The sequence below is a fragment of the Lonchura striata genome, chromosome 1A (genome assembly GCF_050655825.1).
Source record: "Lonchura striata isolate lonStrDom1 chromosome 1A, ASM5065582v1, whole genome shotgun sequence".
In the NCBI taxonomy this organism is placed as follows: domain Eukaryota; kingdom Metazoa; phylum Chordata; class Aves; order Passeriformes; family Estrildidae; genus Lonchura; species Lonchura striata.
The window spans coordinates 29,108,877-29,121,806 of NC_140741.1; the positions used below are offsets into that span (position 1 = coordinate 29,108,877).

The following is a 12,930-nucleotide window of genomic DNA, read 5'->3' on the forward strand; positions in this document are numbered from 1 at the left end:
CATTGCATATGCTTATCCTTCTCAAGACCTGTGTCTTCTCCAGACTGCCCAATCCTTGTTATTCTAATTCTAGCAGCAGCAAGGATGTCCCAGTGCCACAGCAAAGCCCTAAATGCACATGAGTAACTGGAATTCGAGCATTTCTTGCCACTGCAGTGACAGATGAAAACACCTCCCCATGCTCCTAGGTCCTTTCGGCCTCAAGGGCATTCATCTTGATGATGCAAAGCGTCACATTTGATGTTGTCTCTCCTTACTCTGCTTAGCTACACAGATCTTCAGACCACAGCAGTTGCTTGGGGGCCTGATTGTTCTGGACCCCTTGTATGTGTAGCTGCCTGTTTTATCTTCCCCAGCAGCAGCTGAGATTACTCGGCAGCAGGATCTGTGGCTCACCACCAAGTGCTGTCGTCAGGAGACAGTGCAGGCTGAGTTGATGATCACATGCTAAGCACTGCCACTTACTTAGAGGTGACAAGCAAGAGCAGACAGGCAAAATGTTTTGCTTGGATATGCAGTTTCCCAGTGCCATGCAGATTCTTCCCAGCCTCCCACTTAATTTGGTACTCGGGTGTAAAAATATCTTCCTTCCCAGGCCAGTCCACATCCACTGGTAGCAGTGGAAGTAGGAGCTATTTATAGAAACATGTGGGCCTAGTTTCTTTCTGTTCTGTCTACCTTCTGCTCCCATGGAATCATAGAATTATTTAGTTTGGAAAAGACCTTTAAGACCATCAAGTCCAGCTATTAACCCAGCACTGCTGAGGCCACCACTAAACCATGCAGTCCAGAGCCACATCTATATGTCTCTTAAATACCTCCAGGGATGGTAACTCAACCACGTCCCTTGGCAGCCTGTTCCAGTGCTTGAGAACCCTTTTGGTGAAGGAATTTTTCCTAATACCAGGTCTAAAACTCCCCGGTGCAACCTGAGATCATTTCTTCTTGTCCTGTAGCTTGTTACCTGGGAGAAGAGGCTGATGCCCACCTGGCTACAATCTCCTTTCAGGCAGTTGTAGACAATGAGATCTCCCCTTGAGCCTCCTTTTCTTGAGGCTAAACACTCCCAGTTCCCTTAACCGCTCACTGTAAGCATACACATACACTGTATTTACGGGTGTCAGAAGGTACATTGCTATCTTTCACTTCAGTCTCTGTTGGCAGACCACTTATCCGTGAATTTTTTTAACACTATTAATTGCTGGAGCTATCTTCTTCTGGAAACTGTTGAGACAACACATTACAGAAGTCCCATCTTAACTCTAAAGAAGCATTTTATTTGCTTTCCTTTTTAACAGATTTTATAGTGGTTTCAAGAAGTGCCCTATAATTACTGAATTGTAAGATTTGGTGAATTACTGGTCAGCATTCAGTTTATTTGCCATCCTTAATGAGTCCTTTCTTAACTTACATTCTCTCCAAACTAAAGAGTTCCAGCTTTTCCACTGTCTCTTTAAGAGTGCTCCATCCCCTTCATCAATTCAGTTGCCATTCTTTAACTGTTTTAAGAGTTTGAAAAGTATTCAGACTGTTGGTGCACCAAGGCTTTGGATAACAAAAGATAGATTAGGCTTTCCCTCTTATTCTTAGTATCCACTACAGTGGGATTTTTTTGGGTGGTATTTCACAGTGATGGTTTTCCAAAATCACTGGTTCTGTGCAGGGTTGGTCTATGTGAAGTCTTCGACCAGGACTGCCAAGTCAGCTTAGGAGGGGCTCTCGAAGGTCCTTGTGGAACTCTGGTTCCCAAGCCAGCACCACAGCTGTGCAGTGGGAAGGTGGCCCAGACTGTAAAAGTTGCTCTTACAGCTGGGATGTGAGAGTGCATTTTTATTGCCTGTGCTGGTTGGCCTGGCTGTGTGTCTAGACTGGTGTTGCCTGTTAGAGTGGACAGTTGAGGAGAAGCTTAGGGCTGTTGCATGCTGAGAGTATCAGCACAGTAACAGCTGTACAAAGCACTGAGCATTGTTTCCTGCTCTTGGTAGATGAAACTGATGCTTAAGGAAAGGATGCTTTCTCACCTGTGACTTGCTGCCTTGAAGAAGTTGCTTGTGATGCAAATTCCACGTGCTTGTCTTTAGTGCTGGCACAGGTTTTTGGCTTTGTCCCGAGGGTGGCTGTGCCTGGACTCCAGGTCATGCACAGAGAAGGGGGAAAGAGATCTCCTCATGGCTGTGCATCCTGGAGGAGGATGAGGAGCTGTCTTCTTCTGCACCATGGTACTCATCATCCCACTCTGCTTCAGAATAATAAGCCTGACTCAGAGTCTGATCTGGCCCACTGCAGCTTATGAGCACGGGTTTTACAGAGAAAAGAGATGGAGGGTCTTTGTTTATCAATATTTGTGCTGACATACGTACCTTGTTGGGTTGTGAACAACAGCAAATCTCTAGCAGAAGTGACATTGCTAAATTAAGGTAGGATGACATGGCTCCCTGAGTGCAATTTAGATATCCTAAGGATTGCATTAGTCCTGTCAGCTTGGGTATTGCACTTGGGGATTACATTCAGCCAATTACCCTCTCTACCCAAGTGTTTCTCTAACTGGTCATACTACTGTTTCAACCTCTGTGTGACAGGCAGGATGCGTAAGGTGACAACAAAATAAGACTGAATTTTTTTTGGTTTCTACCTAGGAGGAAAGCATTTTGTTTGTCCATGATTTTTCCTTAACTTGTGCTTCATTGTGTGAAATTCTTCACTGCTTACTATATTTTCCACGTCATTGTGGACATGTAAAAATAATTTTCTTAGGACTAAAGGTGAACTATTGCCTTACATAGTCAAATATTTACATATTATAGGCCATATTTATGCCTGATGGAAATTTAATTTTATTAAACAAAGTAACTGCAGCAAGTTCTATCTGGTTATGTCAAATTCACCCTTCTACTAAGGTAATTGTTTGCAGTTTTAAGATGGATATTCATATGTCCCCTGGTAGGGGAGAGAGCAGCTTTGTGGTACTTAGTTGAAGGCTGGGGTTTGCGTGTACTGTTCTTTTTGCTTGCAGAAGTAAACTGCTAATGAAAATCAAACTGTGCTGTGGTATAAGAAAGAAAATATTTTAAAAGTTGCTGTATTCAAAAGTATTTGTGAGGCAGGTAATACATATAGCAATATAAAACTTGATGAAAGATGTTTGGCAAGGAGAAAACAAGTTCAAAATCTATTTTTTTTTTTCTAGTGAAGAACATGGGCTTCCCTCATTGGGATCACAGTTGTGCACAAGGAAGAGGGTGGAGTGGAAGAAGAGGGGTTTTGGTGCTTTTGTTTGTCATGGTCTTTATTGTTTGTATATCTGATCATTCACAAATACTGTGGCTTCAGCACGTTCAGAACATCACAGCATTTGGTGTGGCAGCTGAAGCTTATGACATATTGTGAGCAGAATGATGCATAAATAATCTGGAATAATTTGTGTGAGCTGTAACTGCCATATTTACAAATTGTGAGCTATAATTGTGCCGAAAAAGAAAAAAAGAACAAAAATTTTGCAACAGCACTTACCAGCAGCTTGTGAGTTATGCAGCACACCTTGTCATTAGTATCATTGTGAACTATTTTTACAAGGACCAAATAAAAAATGCTTCTGCATAAGTCACTATTCCTTCATTGTATATGAGAATAGCAAGGGCTTCTGAAATGTGTGGTGTGTTTTAATGGGAAGGAGATGGAAAACATGAGAATTATTTAGTTTGTTTTTTAACAGCTCTTCTGGGTAAGAAGCCATGCATACCTGAAATATGTGTTTTTAAACTAGGCTAAGAAAATACCTGCTTATTTTTGCATGTATGAGGTTGGGATGTGCTTTTGATGGAAGTACACACATATTCACACATATTCCTACTGCTTTTAGCAGTTGGGAAAGTGTTAACAGCCTTGAAAGCCCTCTACAACAGTAGTTGAAAAACTGGTGGTGGGTTGCTTGTGAACTTTGGAGTTAGCCTGTGGGAAAATTGCTTTGAATAGGTCTGAGAACATCATGGCAGTGGCTGCACCTGTTGTGTCCAGCAATTCTAGTCTGCATCCAGTTTTTTGGGGGAGTCTGTTGATTCACAGATATCTCAACTTGCAGCTGTATTCGGGGCCTAATGTGCAGAAATAAAAATATTTATTTTAGGGAAATAGCCTTCAGTGTCAAGGTTCCCTTAACTTTTGTGTTATACTTGCAACTAAATAATAACACTTGGGTGCTGTTCTGTGGGGCAGCACTGAATGGACACTGCATCAGAGTGTGCTAGTTGTTTTGAGAGGTACATGTGTCCTAGTCATGAATAGCTCTAATATTCATTAATATTGATGCTTCCCTGAACTCAATATATTAAAATAAAAGAGAGATAAAAAAGACAGTTTATGTTTATCTCCTCCGCTGTCTGAGTTGCTCTTATCTGTTTCAAACAGCCTGTGTTTTAAATGGCTGCAATCTCTAGTTGCATAAAGATGACCTAGCTTTCATGTTGGTGATGTGTTGGTTTTACCAGTTACACCCTTTTTCTGGGTGGAAAGCATGTCCAGGAGGAATTAATGCAGCTTGTTTTCTTAGGTTCAGGCTGCGGTTAGGAAGCCCACATAGGAACACAGTGTTGTCTGGGGACTGTTTATGTTTTCAGCCTTTTAAATTATCTCTGGCATAAAGAGTTGTCCAGAAACTTGGAAAGATAATTTCTTACCTCTGTCAGTAGTCTTGATGAGCTGGATGGTTCAACATGACCTGGTTTTGCAATTGAACTTCCCAGTAGGTGTGCAAGCCCAAACAATGAAGTCTGAGCTTCCTGTCACAGATCTGTCTGAGGTGGCTAATTATAACCTGATTCACAGGTGCAGTAATGAGCTGTCATTAACCTGATGATTCGTAAAGGTCAGGTTCTTCATGGGGAAGAAGTAACAGGCAGATGGCAAGTAAGACATTGCCAGAAAAATGAAACAAAAGCACCAAGAAAGGCCAAAGCCAACTGTCATATGCTCCTGATGGAGCCCAGTCAGGCTGCTGCACAGAGCTACTTCTTGATGAGATTTTCTTGATTTTTTGCCTAAGAAATGTGGGGAGTAATGACGCTGTGCTGCTTTTGAAAATAAATCCCAGCATGTCAAAGGAAGACCCAGCCTGAAGACTCTGGCAGCTGACAGTGGTGGGATCTCATCTTGGCTCTGTCCTGGGAGTGCAGGTGTGACACCACCTCAGTCAGTGCCTCCACTTGGCTGGAATGGGCTGAGTAAGTGGCTCCTGCCTGCTTGTTAATGACCACCTCCTTTCCACCTGAATATGGCTTCAGCATCAATGAAACAGTCTGAATGACATATCTCAGTTGAAAATGCTCAACTGCATGGTGTAACCATCTGATGTGTGGCTGTCAGAGGAAAACAAGACATTGCTGTATAATAGCTGGTGCAAATTTGATCATGTTTATTGCTGCCTGTCTTTTGAGAGCTGGAAATGGAGGATATGCAAGGGTATAGGAGAAGAAGCAAGGATAGGAGGAGTTTTAGGTGAGGAACCTGTGGCTTATATAGACACAGGGGTAAAATGACATGGAAACCAAAGTTAAAGTTTAGCTAAAGAAAATAAACTGATGATATTTCAGGTGACTTTTGAAAGGAAAATTTGCCGCAAATACAGAAGCCATGGGGAAAAATCCTGATAAATCATGAAAGCAAGTGTCTTTCAAAGCAAAAACCATTGATTTCAGCTCATTAACGCCAATAAATGTTGAGCTGTAATTCATAAATTAGTAAATTACTTCTATATGTTCTTTTTAGAAATGAACAAGGATGTGGAAACCTCATTAAGGATCGGGAATGCTTAGGAAGGGAGGTAATAAGTTCTGTAGTTTCTCCATCATGTTCATTGATGTATGGTAATGTTGAGCAGCACACAGTAGTAATGACCTTTTCCATGTGCAGGCAGTACAGTGGTATCTTTTCCTCATGTCCTTTCTAGAGGAACAGCAGGAGAAAGGACTGTATTGCTGCAGTCTGCCCAGTGCTGTAGGATCCCTCTTCCTTCTCTTTGTTTGCTGACCATGTTTAACTTGATTCCCTTTCTGAGGAGCAAAAGATGAAAGGAACATTTGAAAATGCTTACATTGCCTGATAAATGAGTGATCATGAAATTGCACAATGGACACTTTTTTGTTTCAAGAAGTAATCTTTTCAATCATACAACTCCCTGTCAGGTAAAGCTTGCTGTGGCTGGTTGTTATTTTGTCAAAGCTCCTGCTTCATTAGAAAAATCTTTCTGTATGATATCTGCATGGATGACTGACGACTGTGGGACTGAAGCCTGAATTATTCTCAACACAGGTTGGCAGTTGGAGGCTGTGTACAAATGTAATTTGAAGCCTTGCACATGTACAGAATGCCAAAAGCATTTGTGTTTAAAAAAATCTGTTCACTTTTAATGGATGAGAACATTCTTGAGTCATTTTGAAAGGTGAGACTCATGATGCCAGCTACTTGACATATATTTTTAGAACATTATTGTTGGCAGTTTTTCAGGCTGTTTCAATTTCTAAAGTTATTTTTCAACTTGGTTGTGATCTGTATATTTTGAGAGTTTACAGTATAACATTTTAAATAATTCTTAACACGTGCTCCTCTTGTGAAGTTGTTTGACCCTAGTAGTGATGGCAGGATTCGAGATTTGTGTGTTAAATTGTGGTTTTGTTCTACTGCTGTGGTTATCTACTTGTGATGTGGAATCCCTTTTAATTTATTGCTGTGGGAAAAGTCACAGCTCTTAAAAATTTTCCTGGCAGGCATTGCAATGAATATACCACACAAAGGCATAAATAATGCAAGAAATTTAATACTACTTTGTTGATCAGTTGTAAGATGAAATTGAGCTGTTGGTAACAGGAATGACTAAACCCCACTTTGCAGTGGATGGTATTTCCTAGGATCCTAAAAGCAAGTATTTTGAGTCTTTTGAAAGGGTGTAAACTGGGTTTTCTTTTGTCATGACTTTATAATCTCAGCTGTGGAGGTTCTGGTGTTTCCTATATGTAAAAGGGAATAAATTCTTCCTCTGTAACATTTCACATTGTTTCTGTTTTCTTTGTAGGGCAGAAGAGGTGCCTGCAGCTCAGCAACCTACAAAGCCACAGGCACAAGCCAATGGAACAGGTGAGCTTCATCAGATCTCTAACAGCACCTCAGTTGGATTTTTTCTTTTTTTTTTTTTTTGAGATCCTTAGAAGATCAAATCTTGCTTCTGAAGAAGCTGATTATAAATGACAATTCAAGCAACCTCTCTCTGTACATGATTCTGCATTTACTTTTTTAGTTGACTTAGCATACCTGAGCAAGGAATTTATTGTATATTGTTAGGCCTTTAGGTATGTAATGAAACCTGTTGGCTCACTTCATCATTCTGGCATACCTTGCTGATCCTTGACTTACCAGAAAACAGGAGTAATACCTAGAAAAAAAGTTCTGTTTTGTTCTCAATTGCAGAAGGTTTGTTATGCCACTAACCATATTACTGCTTCCTTCGTCTAAAAGAGGAGACATTCTGGAGAAGGAGTAAGATTAAGAGTTATTAACTTGTTAGACACCTACACTGCCACATACATTTCTCAAGCTGATGCTAGTTATGAATTCAATAATTTACTGATGTCTGAAAGAACTTAGGCAACAGTCAAATTCTCAATCTTTCAGTACACTTTTACTTTTTTTCCAACAGCTTGTGATTGAGACTTAGGCTTTTAAATCAGTGGACTAAATCTGAAATTTCCCCTCCTGTACTTCTGTAGTGTCAATGCTTTCTGTTACTTGAGCTACAACATGACATTTTTTTTTCTCTTGTCAAAATTTCTTTCTCAGTATTTTCTGAATTATTAGTGTGTGGGAAGCTACTTCATACTTTTATTCTCAAATGGAAGCGTTGTCCCAGCTGTAAACAGTCACTAAATTCCTTGTTTTTCTGGATTTCATTGTAAATCATTAATAAATGGCTTGATTCTATTTTCTGAGCACCAGTGGTTTTTTTTTCATGAGCTTAAATGCATCATTTTGGCTGTTGTAATTGGCTGATGAATCTTCCATGCCTCTGTTTAATCATATATTAATTTAATGGAATTCTGCACTAAATTTGGTCATGGAGTAATTATGACCAGTATCCTCTTTGTGACATTACTGTATTTAGCTATGTTTCCAAATAGTCTGTCTGTTCCTTCTAGACCACAATTTTGTGAGTTACAGATGATTGTTTTGTTCCCACTTGCAGTGCCTTAAGGCTTTTAGCCAAATTTTATTTCCATGTACCCCTATATTATGTAGTATTTTTCCACTGAAACTGACATAAAGTGTGCATCACTTCATTATTTTGCTGTGTAGGCTTCCCAGGTAGTATTATGACTGTATATTCCATATATAGAAAGTGGTATATGCAGCATAATTTCTGAAGGCTGATTTAGAAAAAAAAAAACTGCATGGTTTTTTTGTATAACTTTGTAAAGACACACACACACACACACACAATCTTTATGAACTATCAGTGGTTGGAAAGTGGAAGTAAAAATACCTCTAGCAGAATCTTGCTTCTGTTCCCACCTCCCTTTCCTGTCAGATCCCTGTGGCTGCAAGGTGGTTGTCCAGCTCTGTGCTCAGGAGTGTTTTGCTTTGCACTTGCATTTCTCAAGGTGACCCTTCAGCACAACAGGGAGCACTGAGGTTGACGTCAGTCTTTCGTTTACAGAAGTCACTTAACCAGAAAATGTTTTTACTGTGTTTGTTAAAAATTACTGTTTGTTAGGATGTTTTACTCTTTGTACTTTGGGTAATAATATGCTTCCATGTACTGTCCTAAGAGCAGTGCAGGAGTCACCTTTAGTCTTATTTTACCAATTTAATGCCGTTGGGTTCCTGTGCAACAGCAGAAATAAACTGCAAGTTTCCACGAAGAGTGTTGGTGAAGGATGGGGAAGCTGTACAAAGTGCGCTTCCCAAAAAAGCAGCATGTGTGGGAACAGGCTGGCATTGGTTAAAGATGTCTTCTAGCATTATCCTGATACTTAGTGCTTCTCTTTTATAGATAAGAGTAGTCACACAGTCTCAAGACTCCAGAAGTGGTTTTGTGACAGGTTTGGGGAGTATGTTGAGGACTTCAGATTTCAGCCAGAAGAGAATACAGTGGAAACAGAAGAGCCACTTAGTGCTAGAAGGTAAATTCCTAATGTGAGAAATTGTTGGTGCCTTTACAGATTGGTTTTTTCCCTTACTTTTTTTTCCCTTTTTAACCAACCTTTTGTATGGTTTGAGCAAGTGCTTCAATAACAACTGGTAACAACCAAAAGTACAGGACTACCTCAAAAGTTTTATGACTGCTTTGGACAAAACATGAGATTTTAAGTTTATTTGCTGTCTGAAATAAAATAAGATTTGTATTATTGACCAGGTTTTGTTATATGCCTCCCAGAAACAATGAACAAAGTCTTAGGCTGGAGAGCTTTTAAACTTCAGTTTTCAGTCTGTGCAAGGTAGACTGTATTAATTGCTAGAAACAGATTTTGTAGCAGTCAAGAATTAAGCTTTACACACATATAGTTTATAACTGTGAAGAATATTTCTAGGATCAAATGTATACAAATGTGCACTAGTTGTCTATTTATCAAGTTGCTTTTATCTATTATTTTCCAGGTTGACTGAAAATATGAAAAGATTAAGTAAGTACTTAGCAATATTTTATTCATTGTGTTTGTTCTGGTTTCATTTTGGAGAATACTTGACTTGTTGTTAGTGGTGTACATGCATTGCCTTCAGAATACCTTTTAAAATAAAAAAATAGTATTAAACTTAAATTTTGGGTGGTTCCTAACTTCCTCTAGGTTAGCCACAAAATCTAGATCCCTATTGTCCGAGGAGCCTGACTCAGAGCTCTCCAGAATGTTGGTGTCACCAGTGATTTCCAGTCTTTCAAGTTTTAATCTTCTCTATGGGCTTGGTGTAGGCTGCTGCAGCAGAGTGGGTGGAAGCAGTGCTTGAGTCCGTGAGCTCTTCCAGTGCCTTGGGTGTGCCCTTCCACTTTCATCTGCTGCTTTGGTTGTGCTGCTGATGCTTAAGGAAATCTAGTACTAATTGCTTAATTACTTCACATAGGAAGTGTGTTTAGGATAGCTGAGTCTCAAGCCAAACAAACTGGGACAGCAAGTCAGAAGCTCTCTTGAAGAAAGACTTGAAAAGTTGCGAGTTCTACTGCAAAAGAGAGTGAAAGCTTCTCAGGCTCTCTGTGCAGGAGGTATCATCATTCTTCTCACCAGTAAAGGCAAAACTGGTGTGGTCCAACAGGGGCCTTGGTGGTCTTGCAGCAGCCCTCTCCTGTTTCCTTGTGTTCCCCAGCTAGTTTGCCCAAGTCGTGAAAGATGGTAAAGGATAAGAGGGTTTTAGGGAGCTGAGGAAGAGCTCCTCTTGCTGGCTGGATGTGTCTGTGTGTAGGCCTCTCCCAGCCCAGGTCAGTGTCCCATGCAGTGACAGCAGGACCAGAGGTCTGCAGAGGTGAGGGACAGACTTCTTCAGGGAGTCATGTGCTGGGTTGCTTGGCTTAGGAAGGGTAAGCAGCAAAGTGCTAGCTATGGGTAGAATCCTGCAGAGATACAGAGCCAGGAGATCTTCTCTGGCTTTAATAAATCTGGTGAAGCAGCAGCAAGGCAGGGAAGGGCTCTGATGTTGGCTACCTAGACTGTAGTAAAGCCTTTGATGCTGTTTCACATGGCATTCTCCTGAAGAAAGTGGCTGATCATGGCTTGGATAGGTGTATGCTCTGCTGGGTAGAAAAGTGCCTGATGGCCTGACCCAGAGAGTGGTGGGGGATGGAGCTACATCCACCTGCTCACAAATAGTGTTCCCCAGGGCTCAGTACTGGGGTCTGTTCTGTTTAATATCTTTATCAATGATCTGGACAGCAGGATGGAGTGCTCCCTGTCATTTTGCAGATGACACAAACTTGGATAGGAGTGTTGATCTGATGGTGGGTAGGAAGGCCCTGCAGAGAAAATAATTTAGGGACGTGTTGGATTCAACAATGCTAGGTTAATGGTCGAACACAATGATGATCATAAAGGTCTTTTCCCACCTAAATGGTTCTGTGATTCTCAGTTGTTCCTTGGTGGCTTGTAATTCAGTCAGGTTAATGGACATTGTTTTACAATGAGCCAAACTGACCTATACAGTCTCTGGGGTAATGTGAACAAGGCTGAGAACAAGCTGCTTTTAGCATCCTGGGTACCCTTATAAAAGATGTTGATTTTTTTTCCTTTGTCTGTATACTTAAAGGTTGAGATGTAACATTTATTTTGGGTAACACTTCAGTTTTTGGAAGTGCATTCTTTAATAGTTCAGTTACATTGGCAGGTTTATTTTTTTTTTCATTTGGATAAGCCTTTTTCTCATTACATGTCATGAATATTCCTCTAGTTTTCTAATTCAATTGTTTGTAATTTACAAGTGTTTTAACCACTGCCAGCTAATTCTAATATTGTGTTTTTTCTCAACTTCCACTTAGAGAGAGGTGCCAAACCTGTTACAAATTTTGTGAAGAATCTTTCTGCCTTATTAGACTGGTATTCTATCTACACTTCTGCTATTGCCTTTATTGTAAGTTATCCTACTCCTCCAGGAGTAGTAAGAACTTGAAAAAATACATTATTTGCTGAAATTATTTGAAACTGCCATATCTGAGTAGGAGTTGTGCTACAGTTCAAGTCAAATCAAAAAGTGTAATTTCATTTGACACAAAATACCAGTAGTAGTCACTTCTGTTATGTATAAAACCAGTAAAATTTTCCTGGGTGTTTCCTGGGTGTCTTGTAGCATAGTTTTGTAATTGTTAAAATAACTTAGAACTATCTGGGTATTGTTCACTCCTTTCTTGTTTCTCATCTCCCAGTCCTGGTAATTCAATGATCACTTCAGCCTCTGCAAACTTTCTTCTTGTCTAGGGCTGAAATGCTGGTAGTGATTACATTTCATGAAAAGCTATTGTCCCCATCAGGGTTCTTTGCCATTTGTTAGGGTCATACTGATCAGAGTCAAAATGCCTTGATTTCAGTAGGATTCAGTGTGCAAACATTAGGCCTGTGAGCTAAGTTTGAGCCTTTCTATGCTATCGTAATGAGGTTTGGATGCTGCAAAGAGACATAAGTATCCAGTGGAGTTTTGATTTGTTTTCCTTCCTCCTATTGTTAATTAAATTATCTAAATTCTTTCAGTCATAGTGTATATTAAATGAATTTCTGTCAAAGGAATTGGCAATAGCTGTGTGGTGAAAATGTCACTCACCTTATTGTTAAATAATACCTCCCTGGAAGTTACAGACCTTCTGCTATTTTGCATGGCACAGCTGAAGGAATACTGAGGAGGAGACACTCCTCCCAGTGCCCTCTGTCTGTCCCTTCTCTGTATCTGTTGATTTTTCTATTGCCTGACCTGGTAAGCCCATTTTTCAGCGAAAAACTGAAAGAAAAAACTTGAGCTGGTTTTTTTGAAAGCTCTGGGACCTGGGAGCCAGAGCAATGTTTCACTTTGGGGTTATCAGTAAAAACTCTATTGTCTCTCACAGAGAGACTGTAGTCTCTGTTTTCAGAAGCTGGGAGGAAAATATCTTTTGAAGCTTTTTGTGTTTGTACTTTTTACATAAAATCTGTTCTCCTGCAATCTTTTTATTTAGTCTTGGTAAAAATTTGGGATTTAATTTACCTGAAATAATAGAGTGAGAGTTTATCCTTTTGCCCAGTATGGGGCTAATTGCTGTAATTCCACTTCCATACCATGGCTTCTGTGCCATTGCTGACCAAATCATGGTCACATAGCAGATTCATAGATTTGAGGGTTTACCTCTTTTTATTTCCTCCTACCCTTTCAAGTAATTGTAGTGTTGAAAATACTCTCTCTGAGGCAACTGAGATCTAGTTAAATGTCATCTCTGGAGATTTG

The 12,930-nt window shown here is 40.1% G+C and overlaps 1 protein-coding gene across 2 annotated transcripts in view; it reads left to right on the plus strand.

Annotated features, from left to right (window-relative positions):
- GRAMD4 (GRAM domain containing 4) overlaps window positions 1–12,930 on the plus strand; it is a 75,525-nt gene that overhangs the window by 45,688 nt on the left and 16,907 nt on the right. For both annotated transcript variants that reach the window (XM_085570412.1, XM_021524821.4), the window contains exons 5-8: window positions 7,064–7,125; window positions 9,035–9,164; window positions 9,640–9,665; window positions 11,501–11,592. In XM_085570412.1, coding sequence (XP_085426538.1) covers window positions 7,064–7,125; window positions 9,035–9,164; window positions 9,640–9,665; window positions 11,501–11,592 — 310 coding nt within the window. The remainder of the gene's footprint in view (window positions 1–7,063; window positions 7,126–9,034; window positions 9,165–9,639; window positions 9,666–11,500; window positions 11,593–12,930) is intronic.